This window comes from Apis cerana, linkage group LG12 (genome assembly GCF_029169275.1).
Source record: "Apis cerana isolate GH-2021 linkage group LG12, AcerK_1.0, whole genome shotgun sequence".
In the NCBI taxonomy this organism is placed as follows: domain Eukaryota; kingdom Metazoa; phylum Arthropoda; class Insecta; order Hymenoptera; family Apidae; genus Apis; species Apis cerana.
In genome coordinates, this window is record NC_083863.1 from 146799 (window position 1) to 169144 (window position 22346).

Here is a 22346-nt window from a genome sequence, read left to right on the forward strand (position 1 = left end):
ATCGACCCATCTATTTTCTTATTCGCCTATTCGTCCATTCGATTCCATCTTTCGCAACGATTTTACGACACCGTTGAAGACCGGTTGTATTATATAATTATTATGTAACGATTATGGGAGGAGGCGTCGGTTGGAGCGCTGGCTATCAAACAATTACGGGAAACTTTGCGTGGTTACGCCTCGCGACGAGGGGTCGTTTTCGCGAGGTAAAGACGCGAAGAGGGAGAAAGACGCGGAAGAAGAAGAAGAAGAGGAAGAAGAAGAAGAAGAAGAAGAAGAAGAAGGTGGAGGTTAAGGAGGGATGGAATGGAAATGGTAGGGGACTAGAAGTGAAGGAGGGAGTCACTCCGAAGGAAGCAAGCCGAGTGGCGACGCCTCAGTGACCGAGCTTACTCTCCCTTGTGCTTTCGTTCGCAAGCGCGGGCTTGCGAGTCCTCGTTTTCTCTCCGTATACGTGTACGTATACGTATACATCTCTCTTTTATCTGCCGTCTGCGCATAAAGCCGCCCATTTCTACCCTCGTGGGTGCCTCGTGGACCTTCGCTCCCAACTTGCGCGATACGGCCCTGAGAATAAGCCAGTCGCAGTTACACGCGCCCTTCCGTGCCTTTCTTTGTTCCCATTCTTTCTTTTGCTTTCGCCGGAGTTGGTACGTATCAATCCTGGCGAAATTCGTGCGCGCGGACCGGATAATTCTCGTGAAATTAACAGTGATCCTCGCGTATCGAAACCTCGTATACCTCCGTCTCGCGTACGAACATTCAGTGCCGTGTGAATCGTGCACGCGTCGTGACCGATTCTTTCTTACCCGCGCGGAGCAGGAGGAGGAGCGTCGGAATGCTCGCGCGAGTGTGGATCCCTCGATTCTTCTTTCCGTTGATAAAATCGAATCGCGCCGAGTGTTTGTGAAGTATCGTAAAGTGAACCCGTGCTGTATATATATATATATATATATACGTATATATGTATATGTATATGTATATAGAGTGATTCTGCGCAGTAGCCGGTATTTCAAATATTTCGTCTTATAGTTTGGAGTGAACCGCTTCCAGGCCGGGAACACGCGCCACTTTTGCATCTCGCCATTGTTGCGACGATCCGACGTCATTTATCAAGTGTTATCGTGCCTGTTGCTCTCCACTTGCACTCTACGACGGTGATAATTTGGTTTCACGTACGCGTTCACGCTGCGCCACCATGGTCGATTTTATAAGTTATCCGGAGATTTCCTACCTCTACGACGAATTCACCACGGTACGCAGAGATACTTTATTTCTTTCATTCCTCCCTCCAGACCGCGTTTAATCGCTCCTTCATCCTCAACGACGCGTTTGCTTTTCATTTTATTACATATATATATATGTGTGTGTGTATATGTATGTAATGCTTGATTATTAACGATCGGGAAATTACTATGGCTGCTAATTATTCACCGTGGCAGTAACAGCTGCGAGTCGCTGCCTTCTATGGCTCATTCGAAGGCCATTAATCGTACCAGGTATTCTCGCGCTAATGCGAAACTAGCAAAATAATATATCGCCAACTGTACCAAATACTTGTTTCGACGCATCTATTAATATATTTCTCACGCTGTTCAACACGCTCGTGACTAATATACCTGGAACGATATATTCATTTTCACATCCTTTAATATTCATCTTTTTAGAAATCATAACCAATATCCGTTTATAATTTAATCCGTGACGAATTGCAATAAGAGGAACAAGTATCTTTGGCAACCGCGAAGAAGAAGAAGAAGAAGAAGAAGAAGAAGAAGATATCGAGCGATTAATGATTGGAACGTTTGCATGGAGGATTGACGCGCGTTGGGTGGAAAGCAAAGGCGGACTACATCCGCGAGATCGGGCAGGGAGAGGAGGGGAGGAGGTAAAAGGGAAGGTAAGGGATAGGTAGAGGCGGGGTCCTCCCTCGCCACAAAGTGGAACTACTTTACGGGAATATCGCTTTGATCCGTCGCTTAATGAACGATGGACCGCGCTCGGTAAGAGTACCCAGACTGAATTTAATTAGGGCTCTCAAGTTGGCGGGTGGAGAGCATGACGGGATGCCGTGCAGAATGTGCGCGCGGGTAGGGGAGGGGAAATAGAGAGACAGAGGGCGGGTACGCGATAAAAGCTCGAACGAAGCACGGGTGCGTAGGGGGCGTGGGAAGCGAAGGAAGGAAGGAAGCCCTTTTCCCTTTGAGAATGCACCGACATATCCATCCCGCCGACGATCGTGGATGACAATACCGGACGACTATCCGATTGTGATGCAAATGATGGAGCAGCCAGCTTATCGACTCTAACGGCGGCGGCGATGGTCCGATTTGAGTCGGGGCGAGGAGAGAGTAAGAGCCATCACCTTTTTACATACCATATATATATATATATATATATGTACATATATATATATATATAGATAGGGGACCGGTTTGCACCGACGACCCCGTGTCCCCGCGTGTAATCGCGTTGTCCTCTCTCGTGTAATTGGAAAGAGGCGAGGTGGAAACGTGTATTCGGGCAAATTGAAAATTCCACGCGTCGATAAAGGGTCAGTCTTCCTACTGACCTGATCAGGCACGCCAATTTGCAGAGCTTTGATTCTGCGGGATCACTGTGACGGACGCGAACGTGGTGGTGCGCTTTAACTCGGAATGGACCGTTCCCCCGAGGGAACGGGCCTCGATTCCGACCGTTCGTACTTGGAGCGTTTGATAATGGTGACGTCAAAGTGCTTTTATCCTCGATGACAACGGGACCGAGCGTTTCGATCGCCTCTTTCCTTTTTATCCGATACAGAAATTCTAATTTCCCTTTTCTCCCCTCCACTCGGCCGGTGGTCCACCACCGTTTCGATCAATCAACTCCTTACTCCTCGATTCCAACTTTTCGGGAGAAATTATCCGTGGTGATCGGTCAGCTTTCCCTTTTAAATTTGAATTATACACCGTTCTTAAGATGACGGCAAGTTTTGATATTGCTCGGAGTTGGAGGATACGGAACACGAGACGGAAATTGAATGCGTTTTTACGGAGGAGAAATAACGTCCCACTTTTGGAAGTTTGATCGGACCTCGGAGCTGCTCGTTTCGCCTCGCGAGAAGTCGCGATGTCATCGCGGCCACGATCCCTCGAATCGCTCCGCTCCGGGATCGACTTTCTCCCGTTGGGGTGCAGGACTCGCCCTGGCACACCGGTTCTCGAAATCGGGAAAACTTTATTTGCCTCGGTGTAGTCGTGGAAAACATCGAGATGCGGAAAATAGGAATCGCGCGAAACTCCTTGCTAGAGATGCTAGAGCAAACAAGGACGCGCTCGCGAACTAAAACTTATTTTCCTCGCCGCCAAGTGTCGAGAACTTGGTTGCTCGCTGCTGGCGGATAATAAAATACATCGTTGAAGAAAAGTCACGGCTGCTAACGTTGGTATGAGTGAAAGACGCGGGAAAAGAAGGAAAAAAGGAAGGAAATAAGAGGAAATTTACCGCGTCGAAGAAACGCGCGATAACGTTAACTCCGCTCCTCCTTAAATCTTACGATTCAAGGAGAGCACGAGATATCTTCCTTTCGAGATGCGAGCGAATGTTCGAAACGGTAAATAACGAATCGCGTCGAATTACCGACAATCAACTAGAAATATTATTATACGCGGTACTTTGCTCGTTCGCGCTTTACGCTCTGTATTTCTCCAGTGATGCGAGAATCTCTATCTTATATTTATGGTAAGTTTCGTGGGTCAAGGCGTGCAATAAATAAACGCAGTAATAATTCTTGGTAAAATATTACGCGTACTTTTGCGAGTACGTATTTCTAACAAATCTCTCTTAGAAGCAAAGTTTTTGTATATTTAGAGTATAATGAATTTGGAATGCAATTTTCCTAGGAAATATTTCCTCCTCGCCTGTATCTTTTATCGTCGAGAGATATTATATTTAAAACGTACACTCGTTGCGCTCTTGACATTTACGATACTCGTAAACTTCCTTCGAAATAGAATAGAATATTCGTTCGTTCCGATAATGCGTAAAATTCATCCTCGTCTAAAGCGCGAAGACGACTTTTGACGACGACTGGCTATATCGATAAACGCTTCGAATATCGTTAATCTTCCCGCCCGATTGTTCCTCAACGCGTTGGAGCAGAATTTCCTCCAGTGAAACGCATTTTCTTCTCCTTCTCGCTCGTCGGATCGGCAATTTGCTTAAATCATCTCGCGATCGCGTTGCCAGCACGTGTCTAATCCAAATATTTACACGATCGAGACAGGCCGGTTAACATCTCGTTCGCCTTTAGTTTCGAAAGAAGGCTTTTTCTCTCGTTCCTCGCTCGACCGGGCGGAATTAAGATCATCATCGCCAAAAAGATACTACGTGATGCGGATCGAAGGGAATCGTCATCAAACAATCGATCGAAGACTTGGCCGATCGGTTGCGAATTTATTACTTATCGGCTTGATCGGCAAATATAATATTTCTCGTTTAATAGACGTGGATTTATACGTGGCAAATTCGAAATGTGCCGGGATATATTCGTATGCATTATTTATAATCCGATATCGGTATATACGTAGTCGATTATATTTCGATTAACGAGCGAACGAGCGAAATATCATATGCGACTCGTTTTCAAAAAATGATTGAATATTCCCCGGGCAGACTCGTGACTCGTTACATTTTGCGCTCCGATAATTTCTAATAAAATCGATATCGAGTTAAAAAGAGGGAAGGAAAAAGAAGACGTACATTTTCCCCGGAGAAAGATATCTTTTCCTCGGGAAAACGGTTTTAATGAATCGATAAAAAGCCACGCGATGGGAAAAGTTTTTTCATATATACGTATCTAATTTGAATATGGGTCTAAAAGGTTTTTGCATAACGTCCATACAAAGCAGGGACGAGGTTAGAAGGATCAAGTAGTGAAAAAAATATTCGAGATTTTACAATTTTATCAACGATAGGTCAACCGGTTGCTATAAACGAGAGGTTGGGAAGGGCGTAAAAGGCGTCCTTCCCTTGTGCGTTTAGGCATTGTTACTCGGTATCTCGTTCAGCCAGTGGCCAGGCTTTGTGTTTCTGCCCTAGTTTCTGCACAGGCCAGACATACGGGTTTGGGAATAAATTGCACGAGGGAAGCAAAGGGCTAACTTGCGATAAAACATTCACGCGTTTTCTATGTGTATCCGCGTACGTGCATTTAACAAGTGTATAGCGACGTATATTCACACGCGGCCGCGTATCCACCTCGAGTTAAAAATATCGCGCGAACCCAGCTCGTTACACGACCAAATTTTCCGTTCGTTCGATTCCTATATTTTCTTCGATTCTTCCGACGGTGTGGATGGATGCGAGGAATTGGAAAATTGATCGCTCGTCAGATTAAACCTTGGGATATTTAAAAACGAGTATTAGTAACGTAACGGAGGGAACGAATAAAATGTGTACGCGTTTATTTAAAAATTGAAATATTAAAAAAAAAAAAAAGATACGCGTAATTTTGCATTCTGCTAATCAGACTGTGGATTTTTACGTGGCTAATGTATCTTTGAATATTCAATTAATATAAATTGTGAACGAGTAATCTCGACCTAATCTGCATATTTTAAATCTGAAAATGCGTTCTTTTTCCAGCTTCCTCGCTCATTATTTGGAATATAATTATTCGGTGAGATAAAACGAGAATATGGATCAAGAGCGACGAGATCGATACGAGTGAAAGAGCATTTTCGAAACGATCCTTTACTCGCTTTACTAATCGAGCTTTAAGATAAATCGTGCGACGATTGCTCGTATTTCGATTAGTTGATAGAGATTAAGAAGTATATTCTCGTTACGAAGTCAGTCGTCAAATATCGGAGAAGAATACGAAGGAAACAAGGGTTTGAAAGGTTTGACCAACGTTACAATAGGCAATCGACGGTACACGGTTTTTGAAAGTTGGTTAAGAGGCAAGGAATTAAACATGAGACAGCTAAGAGACGTTCCAACTCCAGAAATTATTCCAACGATACATAAACGTAGCCACATAGCGACACTCGGCTACCGAAACTGCTTCGTTCTAACGTCTTTTCTTTGCCGGCTTTTCAAAGTTCCCTCATTTATATCTAGACGGTGCAGAAAGCGTTCTCGGCTCAGTCGTTTTGGGTACTGAAGTCCCCGGAGAAAATTTTCTTCGGTTGCATTCAGTTGGCATTAGCGTGGTGCCCACCGCTACTAAAGAAGGCGGTATTAGGAAGGAAGGAGAAGGGAAGAGAGGAAAGAAAGGAGGCGGAAGAAAAAGGAAAAAAGCGGAGGGACGATGTGCCGCTTTTCTGTCTCTCTTCGCCTGGAAGGGAGGCAGAAGTTTGCAACTCCATTCGCGGAAAGGTCGCGAAGGGGGGCATAATTCCAACGAAGAGAGAGAGAGTATGACGAGCCAGCCAAGTTGGCCACCTCTACGAGGTGCCCTCAAAGACTCTTCCGCTAATTTGATGATCCTCCAAAGGCCCGGGCTGCAATCTGCCGCTCGGCGTAGATCTCTAGACACGGACCCTCACCGATCTCTCCTCGCCTTCTTCCCGTCTAGGGAGAAACGTCTCTGAGGAGGTTACCGTTAAGGTTCTTCACTTTTCCTTTCATTCTCCCCCCTCCTCTTTTTCCCACATGCAAGTCAAATGACAGAGTGCGTTAAACTGCCACGTTTTTTCCTCTTTTTTTTTTAAAGAGGTTCGTTTCGTGTCTCCTTTCGAACGATATTCTCCTCGTACGACGATCGTATTAACTACGTACCGTCTCGCTCGAGGGAATACGAGATCCGTTAAATTATGTCTCTGTACTAGCAGCTGATTCGGTTTCGTGTAACCGAAGATGAAGAAAAGGATATGGTTTCGCTCTCTCCCCCATATCTCCCCTCTCGGGGCCGATACACACCTTTCGTATATCGAATCTCACGTGTCTCGTACGAGCTGCTTAATTCCTCCAGCAATTCGTTCGGGTCCCCGTCTACTATCGGGATTACGAAAGGTCTGATGAGTTTCTAGAGAGTAGGATCGCTAGTTTAATACAGGTTGCCGTAGAGTAGGATCCGGAATCTTGTAGGTTTCGGAGGAAGAAAGGGTGGAGAAGAGAGAGAGAGAGAGAGAGAGAGAGAGAGAGAGACAGAGAGAGAAAGAGAGAAAGATAGTGGACACAGAGAACTGGAGAAGAGGAGAGCTGGGTCAGCGTCACCGGAGTGTATAATTGGCTTGATTGTCGGGTTCTAATCTGGTTCTCCTTCTGCCTTCCGTCAGGGAGGGACGTGTCCAGGCTGGCACAGGAGGGTCGAGAAAATGCGAGAAACGCGACCTGCTTTTCCAGATCCTTTCCGTTATTTATATAATGCCCTTTAACCTGTTTCGGGCTAACCTCCGACATAACGTTCCAACAACCACGGATTAAACGAATTCGCCTTGACGCCTTCCATCCTTCCATTTTGCTATATACGCTTGTGTGCGTGCGTGTGTATACACGTGAACACACACACATTGTTCATATCTGGACGAATTACGGGAAGTGATAATTGCCGACGCGATGCATAATTATCGGGTGTTTTATTTAACAGGGGGAAATTTGCACGCGCGCAATTTTCCCTTATCTATTTTTAATTTTAATTTCGGCGAGGTCCGAGCGGTGGATTAAAAATATATAATTGTTGCACGTTGGGGAAGAAAAGCGCGGACAAAGAGATATCCAGCCGAGGCGGAGCGGCGGGGATGAATTATAGTAATAAAACAAGAGCGTGGAAGTGCAACGTGCGGTTTTTATAAATATTTCCCTCGTTTCGTTCGCGTCGTCGATGTTGGCTTCGCACCAACTGGGCTACGCTACTACGTCCCGGCTCCCGAGATTTCATATCGGTACACTTGCTATCTACGATCCGAATGCAAGGCAAATACGTATATATTAAATGCAACTAGTACGCTACGTTACAAAGATTTAAATCGAGCGGCGTTATTACGGCGTTTCTCTTCTCTTCCCCTTGAAACGAGGAGTCGGGGAGTAAAATTACGAAGAATTTTCCTTTGTGTCCTCGTTGTGTAACGCGTTTCAAAATTTAAAAAAAAAAAAAAAAAAAGAGAAGAAATACTGAATAATCGAAACGAATAAATGGTAATGTCCATTAAGGATTCTTAAATCTTTATAACGATAAAATGGAAAGTTGCAAAATTGATGAAAAAGCATATATACCGTGGCGAATGTTCCGTTAAATTTAACGGGGACGGAATCTCGTTAAAGATTGATAGAGCACACGTGTAACGTAGTTAAATATCGATCTCGCTTAAACTGTTTAATCATTATTCAACGAGGACGATTTGGCGACGAACAGCGACGATCGTTATCGACGTTGGGAAATGTACAGGGGGGGGGGGGAAGGTTCGCCTGATCAGAAAATCGAGAAAAAGATGGAAAGGATAGTTTCTCCGAAGGGTGTGGAGCACGCGAATCGAGAAAGTTGGATTCGAGACGATAACGAACCGATATCGATCGGCAAGATAAATAGCATCGGCTTGTTTTCATTGACCAAGTATAGGTAGTATACTTTGCGGTGTACTTAGGCGAAAACGGGGGAAAGTGGCGAAGAGGTTGGCGGGTCGGAGCGGGGCCGACGACGCTGGAAGAGGGAAGATATTTTCAAAGACGACTCGGAAATTGCCTGTCCAATTGAATCGCAAACAATATGAAAATTTGTTCGAGAGTTTTGATTATACAAAGGAGGCTACGGTAGACGTCGGTCGAAGGGCGAGCAGAGAGAGAGAGAGAGAGAGAGGGAGGGAAAGAGGGAGGGAGGGAGAGGGAAGAAAAGCGGACACATTCGAGAGAGGAGAAGGATATTCTTAGTGGCGCTCGGAAACAATGGGCCACCATCAGACTTGCAAAGCGGATCACCGTTTTTACTTTCAAATTAAATTATTTTCTCCGTTTCGTGTACCATATATATATATATATATATATACATATACATATACATATAATGCTCTTCAACCCGTGGCCACGTTTAATCGACCATCTTCGTCCTCGATATTTATTTGTCGCGTTCCAAAAATTCTTCCCTCGACTTTTATATACGCTCTCGCGATCGAAATTGGAGGAATACCGTTCCATCGAAATAATATCGAGAGAGAGAGAAAACGATTTTAAAAGAATATAAAAATATCCTTTCTACTCGACGGATGATAAATCCAATTTATACACGAGATATGATAATTTCTCCTTTCTCTGGAGAAACGCGAGGAGAAAAATAATGGTTATCGATCGATAAGCAGGCAGAAAATTCGTATCGCGTATAGAGAGATGTATCGTTAAATTAGCGCGCGGTTCGTACTTAATAAATCGTAATAAATTTGGCGGGGCGTTCAATTGCAATTGGTGGAATAGCGGCGGAACCGTATTATTTACACTCGTATGTACGAACACGGCGTAATTATACTAGAAATGATAATACGCGCGATTGTAAATTTTAACCGAGGGACGAGAAAGCGTTAATCGAAGCATCACGCACACACGTTGCGCCGATTATCGTGCCGCTTACCAATTTGCATCTGCATGGAAGTTACTTTGATTGCAGATTCATTCCGCTTAAACATGCGGCAAACCGGGCCATAAAATAACATTCATTTGCAGAAGTAGCACGCGACAACGCACACGCTCGAAAATCGATGCTGCGCGAAGGTGGTGGTGTACACCACCAGCGGTTGAAAGACGAGGAGGATGGCGCGCAATCGGGGTAAGATGTTGGGGTTGCATTAGCGAGACAATTTGCGGATGTAACGCTTCGGGAACGAGCCGGTATCCGTGACTACGGTACCGGTGCGGCGTGTACGGAGACATCAACGTGGACTCTCGTAAAAGGGCCGTTGAAGCGGCACCTATCCGTTACGAATGCAGACTGGAAACTGGGTCGCGTGTATTTCGAGGATTGTTCCTTATCTCTCACGCCGCGTAACCACGAATTCGTTTCCCCATGAATTTCAATCGAGTCGGAACCACCACCACCACCACCACCGATTCGCCCGTGTGCCATCCCGACGCCCATTCGTGCCACCGCTGTTGCGGCCATCGTGCTCGGCTTCCCTTTAAATTCCAACTGTTCGTCAACGCTCGACTAAGCGGGGAACGTGCTCCCTTTGTGACGGGGATCGCCCCGGAAATGAGTAACGTCGGAAAGAAACGACGCTGTTGGTTTTTCCTAGTTTCCCGATAGGAGGGAAGGAAAGGAAAGGGGACTAGCAGGAGGAGAAGAGGTCCAAGAGATGCTTATAAACGATATCGGCCGGCGAATCGAATATTTTAGAATAGACGAAACTTTTCCAAGAATCCCATTTCGTCTCTCCGCTCCCTCTATCGCTCGTAACGATATTTTTCGACGTTGATCGATGCATCGATCGCTTGTCGTGCGTTAATCGGATCGAGTTGGCTCGCGCGGCAAAGCATTTTTAAACGCCGCGCTAGAAATTTTCCCTTTCCCACGCCGGGGAAAATGTATACCACGCGTACAGATTTGCACGTGTTTACATGTAAATCGTATTCAGCTTATCAAAATATACTTGACCATTTAAATTTATGGACGGTAGCTTTGCACGAGGCGCAAACACTGTGCCATGCTAATTTTCTCTTTGAAAAATGTTGTCAGGACGCAAAAAAAAAAAGAAGAAAAAAGAGAAAAAGGAAGAAAAAAAAAGTCGTTTAAAAGAAGAAGAAGAAAAAGTTACACGTCACCGTGTAATTACCGTGTAATAGGTTTAAACGTTCCTCTCTTTCCCTCTCTCTCTTTCTCTCCTTTACCCGCATACGGGTTCACCAACGATTTTCAACGAGAATTTTCAACGAATATCTTTCCTTACCGATATCCCTCGATCGAGTATATTAATGATTATCGGCGATCTTCGGCGAGAAGGTTGATAGGGCGATAATCGGGCTCGTCACCGGTCACGCGTTTCCATATCCGCGTGCGTGGACAGAGCGAAATGACGGGCGTTTCGAAACAGGGAAATGGGAAAGGGTGGAGCGAGGAGCGAAGAGGAAGAGAGGAGGAAAGCGGCATAATGCGCGCGGTATACCACGCCACTTCCGAATTACTCCGGCAAAATCTCCCCGCGTATTTGCATTCCCCCGCGGCGAACGCAGACAGAAATTAATTGCGTACTTGCGCGGGCAACAATGAAGCGCCATTCCCGCGCCACGGCCAACTCTCTCTCTCTCTCTCTCTCTCTCTCTCTCTCTCTCTCTCTCTCTCTCTCTCTGCCTCTCTCTCTGCCTCTCCCTCTCGCCCCCTCTCTCCCTCGCTCCGGAAATCAAAGACACTTTTGCCCGAGCGGCCGCCCCCGGCGCCCAGGCTCCGCGCCCCGCGTCCCCAAATTTCGTTTCGACCAGTTTATTTAACGTCTCTGCGCCCGCGGAAAGACGCGGGGATTTATCGCGTTAAAAGCGAATCAACCGACAATTCCCCCTCCCCCTCCACGTTCACTCTGTCTCCCGGAAAATGGACGAAACACGCGGAAACGCGACTAATAACCAGAGAAATTGTTCAGCTAGGTTTCATTTCGCGAGATCTGACGAACGGACGAGTTATGGAATTCTGTTACGCTCGATTTGCCTGTTTAGGATAATTAGGGTGTTCGATATTTGACAATTTCTCATCACGACGAGAAAATTTTTGAAATTTTTTCGCGCGATATGATTCGATCCTGATTCGACCACCTCCTATTCCTTAAGAGTTTAGGATTATTCGTAAATTTCCGCGAGACGAATCGATACTTTCTGATCGGCGCGTGTATATTTCTAGCGTCCGTATTTTCCCGAAATGATATTTCATCGTTGCGTTTAATGGATATAAGTTTATAACACGGAATAATTATCCGTAAGTTTATTATCGAACCAGGATTATTTCGAACGTTTTTGTCCGTTTCATCCGTTTGTTGCACGCTTGTTGGAAAATGGATTATCGCGTGCGACCGTTCGTTTAAAGGGAAACGATCATAATTTTCTCCTCGACAAACGGCACGAGCGAAATATCGTCGGCAAAAGTCGACTCTATTTTAACAATTGGACGGTCGATTAAAATTACATCGAACGTTGACCAGGGATTTTCACGATAATCGCACGGTAAAATAAAATGTCGCAAGTTTGGCCCGTTAAACTGTTAGTTCGATTTGACAATGAGCTTCCGTGTTATTTAAATTCGGTACCCTCCGCTGCTCCGATTGAAAATCACGGTCATTGTAATTACCATTGGAAACACGCGTATCCCGGCTTGATTTATGGAATCATGAAATTTAGCTCCCATTGTCGTACAAATTCGCGGCCGAGCAAGTTCACCCGTGCTGGATTAATGATGCAGCGTTTATTTGCCGATAGCGGGGCGGGGATGGATTTTCGGATACAAAAGAAAACGCGCATTCGAGCTTTTTCAGGGCCGAAAGGGGAAATCGTCGTCGAGTCGCGGCGGAGGACACCTTTGCGCTTTGGGTGTCCGCCTCTACCTTTTTGTCCAACGCCATTAACGGGCCGCTGGCCGGTCGCGCGTCGTGTACGACATGGATTTTATCATTAGCGTAGCGGTGGCGAAAGGAGGCGGCCAGCTCCATCGAGGCTGCTGCGCGCGGAAAAGTTTACCGAGCGTTAATGGGAAAAAACGGAATTTCTTTTGGCTGGAATGTTACTTTAAAGTAAGAACGATTAATCTTGTTCTTGTATCGCCACCCGGTGCCACTGGTAAACGCCTCGGTTCTTCCTTCCCTTCCCTTCCCCTTCCTCTCCTTTCTTTTTTTTTCCATTCTTCTTCTTGCACCTACTACGTTTGTTCCACGGTATGAAGTGCCGTACGGTTTAGCAGTGGAGTGGCGCGATTATGAAATACGCTTCGATCGCGCGAACGCCGTAAATAATCGTTATCTAGTAAGACGCGAAGCGACAAATCGTGGCGTGCAGTTTTGCCGCGTCGAATTACAACGACACAGCGTGAACCGTGTTTCTCCGTTTAGAGAACGGAAGAGATCGACCTCTTCTCATCCTCCTCCTCCTTCTCCTTTTCCACCCCCATCTCCACCTCCTTCAACTCTCGACAAAGTTTTCGCTCCTGTATAATTACTTGTCTTTGTGGAGAAGCTAGCGGGCAAGAGGAAGATGTAATCAACGGCGGAACGATTGCTTAATTGACTTAATCATGGTACGCTTCGTAATAATTATTTTCCCCTTGATTATACCACCGATAAGGGAAATCTATTATACCCGTATACACCTTCCAACTTTGCATTCGTAGTATCGGGGTGAAAAAGGAGTATCGGCTGAGTAATTTATAGCCGAGTTTCAACGTTTCGTCTACGATATATCCGGCAAACCAGCGTCTCCCTCCTCCTCCTCCTCCTCCTCCACCCCTCCCCTTCGACGATCGATTCGTCCTCGTACTTTCATTTCGTCCTCGCTGCCTTTTCGGGTTCAGTTCGCCAGAGAAGCCGGAGAGTCATCCCCTTCGGCGACTTGTTTCGGGTAATTAAATCCAGGCAACCCGACGAGATGTCGGAGCCTGATAAATGAAGTGTTCCTCCACCAGGACGAGGGAGAGGCTCCTCGAGAGGGTGGGGAGGCAGGAGGGGCGAGCGGAGGCGAGGTCGAGGGGTCATGTGAATATTGCAGGACTTCGCGCTTCTCATCGCGCTCGTCGTCGCGCTCGTCGAGGCGCCTATTTCTCTCGCATACCTCTCGACCTTTCTCACTTTTCCTCTCGATTTTTCAAAAATTCAATTTATCGCCCATCTCTCTCTCTCTCTCTGTGGTGTCGCGTCGCTGGTGCACGGGCGACAAAAACTCCGACGATAATTCGGCGCGTTATCGCGTCACGGTGACGCAAATAGGAGATAACGAAATAACGATTCGCCATTAACGAACGCGCGGATCTTAACCGGGTTGGCGGAAGGAAAGTTTCGATACTCGCGACACTCGCGACGTTCGCATCGAGCGTTGAATACCACGTGTATGAGATATGACGGGTGCGACGCGATAAATAAAATGCGTTTTTCATGTACCGCGGCGTATCTGTACACAGGGGCTCCACCCGTCTATTCTGTATTTACCGTATTCACGCCGCCAGATTGCATTTATACGGGCAAAGCCGCGAAGGCGGCCCTGTGACGAAGGCATATTTAATTCAGCCGACCCACCGTTTCGCCATTGTACGTGTTACATCGCGTGTGCCGTGGCGCACGCGTTTCTACCCGGCTCACAAAGACAAATTTCAACAGTAAACACGACTGGATCTGTGCCAACTGTATTTTTTCCCGAAACGCGTTATCGCGTCGAGCTTATTCGGCCGGCATTACTTTTCAGGCCACGATTAATGATTTTCTCCTATTACTCGCGTCGTAAACGTTACTCGTATTCTCCAATATCGATCGATCGATCCATCCATCCATCCATTTATACGCTCTCGCCCGTTTAACGTTTTCAGATTCGATGAGTGTAACTATATTTCGTACATACAAGTATCGCCGAATAGAAAAGGAGAAAGAAGGGAATATATACTCTTACCCGCGGGATATTTTATATCTCGAGTGACAAATCGAAAGATAAAGAAATCCGGAAAAAACATTTGAACGAAAGCAACGAGAACGAAACGAATCGTGGAAACGAATTTTTCGAAATGATAATCCCGATAAGTAAAGAGTCGGTAAATCAGAGTGGCCGCGTTTCCCGCCCAAACGATCTTTTTTTTCGCCCCTCCACAAATATTTCATCGCGTCGACAAAAGCGGGGAAGACGCGATAAAGTTAAGTGCTCCACCCTCCCCTGTATTAAGCGTACGAAACGTAATGTATGGATACCTATAGCAAACAGTTTCTTCCTGCACTTTACAACTTGCGTATCGTATCGTGGGCACATCTAACGTTATTGGATTTACGTTTGGAAAGTATATTTGTAGCTCGCGATAGACGCGACGTATTATATCGAGGCTTTCGCTCCCTCCCCCCATTAACTGTGGATGTTCGATTACGAATCCGTCGTAATTCAAAGGTTCGCGATATCTGTTGCCCACGGACATATTTCAACATCGTCCTCAGCCATGCGGCCTATAATCCCCAAGGATTTGCTGTACACATGTTCGTCCCGTGCAAACTGTCCTCGAAATGTTCGATATCCCCCTATGTATCCACGGTGGGAAGATCAATGTCGCGCGTTTGGTTACGAATGTTGGATGATTTCTGGTCGCACCTGAGGCCATTTGTGAAGTTCGTGCTCGCGGTTCCATCCTACCGACAGCTCCGGATCGATCTTCGAACGAGTTATCGATCCCTCTCTCCCTCTCTCTCTCTCGTTCCGTCTCCTTCCATAGGAGAGGGATATTTCATATTTTTGATTCCGTCGTGATCCCAGGGAAAATTGTGAACGCTCCCTACGCTACCTACGAATCCCACGGTTTTCAGAGTCAACTTAGTTCCCACCATTTTTCTCGCCCGCCCTGATTTCTTCTTTCAACGAACGCTCGCCTTCCTCGTTTTTTGTACCGCGCCACGAAACGTAATATTTCCACGGCGCGCGTCTCACAGGCTACCAATCTTCGCGGAAGCAATAATAGCGCACCGTCCATCCAACTGTCCATTCGGCCTAGTCCTCTTCGTCTCTCTTTCTCCCCGTGCTGTGTCGTCCCTTGCGGCTCATTCCTCATCCGCTATCCTGTCGTGGATACCGAAACTCGAACGAAGAACAACCCATCTTTTTCGCATTTGTCTCTTTTTCTTCCTCTTCTTCTTCTTCTTCTTCTTCTTCTTCCTTTTCCTCCTCCTCCTTCTGCCGCTTCTTCTCTCGCTTTTTCTCGTTCAGCGTCGATATTTGCCTCGACAAAACGAAATCGCCTCCGCACATACCGACAAGTGACGCGGTGGTGGTTCGTGTTTGAACTATAGTAATTTGAGACAGGCTAATGAAAGTGCTACGCAAACACCGTCGCGACGCCCCGACGTCAAAGCCTCTGCTGCCTACCCCCATCCCACTCCCAGGAACCATCCTACCCACCCACCTGTCATTTTGTTTTTTCCTTTCTTCCCTCGCCACCATACTTTCTCTTCTATCGTCCATCGAACATTCCCTCTTTCGTGCTCGAGCGCCGATCCCGTTTCCCCACCCTATCCAAACGAACGGTAATTCACGATAATCTGATAAATTCGCGTGAAATATTATTGTAACATCGCGTAAATTACTTATTGTAATATTCGTGATCGTGTCTCTTTTTCGCTGTTGTTTCCGAATCGGTTCGAGGCACGGGTGTTGATAATTCGCGTGGCCAGCAGATCACGCAAATATTAAATCAAACTTCTTTCGCGTTCACGCGAGAAGAAGCGGAAATTGCTTTTTAAGCGCGCAACCTTGTTGCATTCGTTTTCCCTCGCGTTGATACTAATAGAAACGAATACGAGACTCGTGACACGAACACGCGCCCAAACTTTCCCTCCGCGCCGTTTTTCCGCTATGTAAACTCGTCGCGTTATTAGATACGAATCGGCGCGTATTTTCGTCACAAGGCAAAAATTACCTGAGAAGTTGGGAAGAAAAATTACGAGGGGATAAAATATCAATTTTTAAAATAAGAGGAAAAGTGAAAAATATTTTACTTCTCTCGACAGTCTGATGTAATTGTAATGCGATGAAAATGCGATAAAATAAATAAGGAAGCTTCGTTACGTATATGCGATTTCTTAAATCGCGTTTCAATATACGCAGGATTTATTCTCTTGGCACCGGGATAGGATTCGATAATCCAAGGACAGTGTGCAAATCCAAGTTTTGGCTCGCAAACATTTTTTTCATTTTCTCCGCCACTTGCTCCCTCCAACTTATACCGGATTATCGCGTTACCCCGGAAATGCTTTAATCTTAAGAATAACTGCCATTTCCAAGCCTTTTCGAATCCGTTTCGTTAACTCGGGAATCAGTTTCTCCTTCCAAAAGTTTCCAACTTGCCAACTGCTAATTTCCACTAATGCTGCCCCCTCCCCTAACGCGTTATGTTTCTTTCCAGATAGTTTACGCGGTCCAACGGTTCGCGGGGAGGGTCAGATCGTTGCATCCCGCTGGAACTCGCGATTCGATTTCCCGCGGTGTGGATGTTTTATTCTCGGATCACGCCAACGCCGATCGACCTCGAATCCACTCGTGTCGTTGAAGAGGACTAAAAATATATCGTGTAGATAGCAACTCGATGGTAGGCGCGCCCGAAACCATATGGCGGTCGGATCGTTTCTGGTTTACAGAGTGGGTATAAGAGTCGAGTGTACGAGAACGATTTCTGGAACTATCTTTTCGAAACTTGTTGCCTCGAACAGGCCTTCAACGTTCCTGCGTATAATTTTCGAATCGTTACGTTATTTCGTACATTTCGATCGAGAGTTTTTGTTTACGAGAAAATTGTTGTATCGGATGTTTACGCGGTAAATATTGCATTTTTCGGACGAACCTTTGTTTCCAAAAAAAATTGAATTTAAGAATTCCTTTATATCGATGAAATGCAATTTTTTTTCATTTTCCATTTTCCATTCTTCCTCTACGCACGAACAAAAGAATTCTGTTTGGTTCGTCGAACTAAAAAATTTCTCTCCCTTCCTATTCATATTTATTACTTTTAATATCTCTATAGGAAAAATTAGAAATTTAATTTCACGTTTCTCGTTACGTATACGATACGTATTCTTCTTCGATCGTTATTTTCATCGATGAGAGAGATTCCGATAAAAGTTTTCCGCGTAAATTGGACGGTGACGCGTCCAATTTCATCGTCACGAGTCACGAGATACAGGAGGAGAAAACACGTTTCTCCTTACACGTGAACGATGCAGTTACAACGGGTTAGTTGTTAAATGTCGTTAAACGTCGTTATGGTCGCGACGATAATTATCATACGTCGGGAACAAAGGGGTAGGGCAGGGTTGCAGGGTGGTCTGTAAAAGATCCGGCCACCCTCTTCTCTCTCCTTCCCTCTCCCTCTCCCTCTCTCTCTCTCTCCTTTTCCGCCGTAATTTCGAGACTTCCTATGGGCGGCGGTCGCGCCAGATACCTCGTATTAATTCGAGGCGAGCTTTCGAGGCCGTTTTAAGCTTTACGATCCGCCCATAAAGATTCTCCTCGCTGATAATTATACATGAACGAGAGAAATTGTAAATCGTTATCACGTCCGCCTCCCTCTACAACATTTCACATTTTCCATATCTCGTGCTCTTTTTCTCTCTCCCCGTCTCGCGTCGAAAGTTGTATTTCGCGGAAATTTTGCAAATTTTAACCGGATAATCTCCCGAGGGATTAAACGGAAGTTGAAACGCGGCTTCGAAGCTTCTTTCCGGCTGATCCACTCTCCGATTCCGATTAATCCCAAAAATGATGTACGGAATTATGTTTATCATTCGACGCATTCGGAGCCATTCTCTCAGTCAGGTATCGATCGATCCGGAACGGAATTACGAATTAATACATTTGTGGCGGTGGCGGATGAAATTCGACCGATTATCAGGGATAACTGGCCGAACGATCGTGTTTCGAAGTCCCGAAACATCAGGAATGCTCCATCCTCTCCACATTTCTATCTCATTCCCATCGACCATTTCCATTAGCTCGAAATGTAATACAGCGTTGCGCAACGAGCAACACACACACACATACACGAGCGTTGCTATATCGATGCCCTAATATAGATTCCATCTATCTACGTATCTCTCCGTTTCTCTCATTCCCGGCAACGATTTTTATCCACGTATCTCTCGGCTACGCTTGTATCGAATTTCTCGGACAATCGTGCATCTTAGTTTACCCTTGGATAGTGGATAAGCGGCGATCGAGATAACTGATTCTCGTTTCACGATCGTAAACATGTTTGGATTCCGAACGCGGCAATAAAATCCACGGAAGCGGAATCCTTTCGCGGAAACTAACGTTTTGATCGATCGTGAAATCTTGCACGATGAAAGTTGCAACAGAAAGCGGGGCAACAACGAAGTTGTTGATTTCGTCCGTCGTTTATCGACGAGAGTAAAAGTATCGATATAAGTTGAAAAAGTTGTAAGGTCGCGTTAAAATGAATACTCTTTGATTCGATACGCGTTTTTGGACGTTTATTTCGGACAGAGCGACGGAAAACAGGAGCGTTAATCGGCGGTTCGACGGTTGGTTTTGTAAAATCAAAGCCAGATGTTTTTTTTTTTCTTTTTCATTAATTCGAGAGCGCGAACGTTTTCAAAAAATATCGCTGAAAATGATTCGTGACGAGAGAAGAGGTCTCTCTCTCTTTTTTTTTTTTTTTGAATGAAAACGACGAGCGGGGTATTCGTTGAAAAATATTAATTTCCCGTGTAACGCAAGATAATTGAAAACGTTGCAAACGTTAATTATATATAATTAATTACATTAACGTTAGAAGAAACGATGAAAGAAGAAATATATTTGATGAGGCGTAAACGAGGATGACGAAGATCGGATCGTAATGCGATAATTGAATGATAGTTTTGCGCCCTATCGCGTCATCGCGCTTGGTTAATGGAGTTTCCAAGATGCTTGGAAGAGCAATGAAAGGCGAAGGACTGGCGATGCTGACACGAGCTACATTTCTTTATCGTCTCTTTATCCGTTCTTACCCGTTAGGGCAAGTGCTTGAAACGACGGAAGGTTAGACAGGTTCTCGAAAATGATGGATGTCTCCCTTTCCTTCCCTCGTCTCGAACGAATCCGCTCGAGTTACGCCCCGAGAGAGAGCGAGAGAGATTCAACCTCCGCTACGTCGGTTCGAATTGATAGTTATTGATAGCTACTTGGGACTAACCTGACTCCCGGAATCAGGTTTGATCGATGTCACGCACGATAGAGCATTCTAATTATGATCGGACTGCCGGCAATTACCCATAATCGTTCCAGTCCGTTCTCGGCTAAGTAATTATATGTACGCTCGACCTCGCTGCGATATAACCTCGTATCCGTCATTAAGCAGCTCTCCCCCTTCCCTTTCTCTTCGATTCTCTCCGAGTCAGAGTGGTCGATCGAAACGTATTCCGCCCTGATGTTGGAAAAATGATCATTTCGGAAACGACAGGCTGGCTAGCCACGTACGCGCAAGATCGACGGTTTCTATTTATAATAAAACGAACGAACGTCGTCGGGCCGGAATCATCGGCTCGGACGTGAATGCGGGATCGGGAAAAAATGACGCTTTGTCCGGACGTTATGAGATTTTATGGGAACGGAGATTAATTGTTTATCGATCGACGGGATGGGCGAGACGAGGATGGGGGTGTAAAAAATTAGGAAGAAGAATAGCACCGCGTTCCCCGTGAATCGGGCGGGAATCGGAGCCGGTAGCGCGTGTTTGCCGGCCAAATTACATCTGCATAATAGGCACGCGGTCGGCTATCGATCCACGAGTGGCGTCTCTTCATCACATTCGGTGTCGTGCATCTCGAGCGCGCACGCACCCGCTCGCCCGTGCACCTGCACGCACGCTGCAAGAATTAAATTTCGCCTCGGTGGGTAGGGCGCCAAAATAGTTTCCATCGATTAGAGGAATATCCCGTTTACATTCGCGCACAACGAGTGGTGCCAATCCGGATTTACCTCGTTTATCGTCCACCTATTTGGAGCAGGGTACAGTCGTCGAATCGGCGACGCATACTTTCTAACCTCTTTTCGCCATCTGGAATTAAACGAGACGCGGTGGTTGAAGCCTCCCTTCCTTCCTTCCTTCCCCCGCGGTGCACGTAAATTAAATCCCGCGCGACGGTGGCTCGAAATGATTTTCATTCACCGGAAGAACGTTGCGTCATCGGAGGGGCAAGATCAAAGGGTTTGGCTCCCAGCGGGTCCGGTTCCAAGTTCGATTTTGCGCGGCGCAAAATCACCATGGAAAATGATGGTCGCGCGGTGGGTGTGCTCTAATCTAATTACACGAGCCCCGGACGTTAATAAAGGCCAGGCTGGCTGCTGATCGTTCATCACGCCGCGATTGTTGTATTCATCGGTGATTAGGCGTGACTCGCCGACGAAACAACCGTACGGCTAACGACCCGTGCTCGCCCGTCACGTTGCGACCTGTCACGCATGCATCTATATGCATATTACGCGGGGCTCGGTGCTCGCTCGCGCTAATTTCCCCCGATACACCCCCGCCACTCTCTCCAAACTCGCTCGCGTCTTTCGCGCGGTTCAAACAATTTTTGACGCTCCGTGCAGCTGGATCTCCAATGTAACGACCAATAAGGACGAATGATTAGGAGAGCAATGCTTCCGAGGATCAAATTATCGACGAGAATATTTGGAATATTTATTGGAGAAATGGGGGAGCGGAAGAAGAAGAGGAGGAGGAGAATGGCGAGAATACTCGTCAATTTCTAAACGGACCCTTCCACCCATTTCGATCATCAATAACGATAATTTTTCTTCGATAACGACAACTCGTTACAAACGCATCAACCGTCCCCTCCCGAAGCGGAGCGGAGCGGGAGGGTGGTAAAAGATTGAACGGGTACACAAGGGGCAAAAATTGGTTGTTTGCATAACACGACAAACGGTAAACAAAGCGTGAAACACGGTTCTCGGAGCTGGCAAGAGGTACACTCTATTTGTCACTGTCCGCGGAGAGAAACTCTACGATCGTTCCTCGAGGGTTGTCGACGGTCGGAAGAAGAGCGATTCGGTATGAAAAGGGTTGGCAAAGGCGCGGGACGCGCAAAACGCCCGTACCGAGATAAACGATCGTGTGTAATTACGCGTGGGTACGCGGAGAAAGAATTGAACACGCAACACGGAAAAGATCGCTGAATAATACATGCTGCATTAAAGTCGCATTACCTACACACGTATGCGCGTCGAGTCGTCGAGTTTTATCCTCCGCGTTTCCTCCCCCTTATCCGACGGTTATTATGGATATATATATATATTTATGAATTATGAATCCTAATTCCATTACCCGTGGAAAACGCGTTGATCTATCGTTATTTCAAGGGTTCGACCCTCTCTCTCCCCTCGCCTTCCCCGCCATTGTGTACCGCCACGCATCTAAATCACTCGCGCCTCTTTCATTATCGTTTTGTCGCGTGGAACGCGTAAAGGAGGCAAAAGGAAACGGCGCGCAACTGGCGGGTTGAAGGTGAAGCTTAAGCTTGCTGGCAACGGGCCTTGATAAAATCTCCATAATGACCACATTCGCCGGAGAATTACCGTCGCTTCTGTTCCCCGCCACCTAGCATCTCGAGCCTTAGAGACTAGGGATGGACTAGGGGTGAGAAAGTGGTATCCGCCATTACGTTTAATTATTTCAAGTCCGGCTTGATACGAACAATCTCTAAAGCCTTGGAGCGCGGATACCCTCT

At 46.2% G+C, this 22346-nt stretch overlaps 1 protein-coding gene across 27 annotated transcripts in view; it reads left to right on the forward strand.

Moving 5' to 3' along the window:
* LOC108003954 (CUGBP Elav-like family member 4) overlaps positions 1-22346 on the forward strand; it is a 540361-nt gene that overhangs the window by 59836 nt on the left and 458179 nt on the right. The window contains exons 1-2 of one of the 27 annotated variants that reach the window (XM_062082774.1): positions 339-456; positions 1033-1255. The exons of 23 other annotated variants lie outside the window; for them this stretch is intronic. In XM_062082774.1, the coding sequence (XP_061938758.1) occupies positions 1199-1255 (57 nt within the window). In that variant the 5' untranslated portion in view covers positions 339-456; positions 1033-1198. Of the gene's footprint in view, positions 1-338; positions 1256-22346 lie in introns of those variants that run through there. 3 more of the 27 variants (XM_062082772.1, XM_062082773.1, XM_062082786.1) reach the window with 3 other exon arrangements.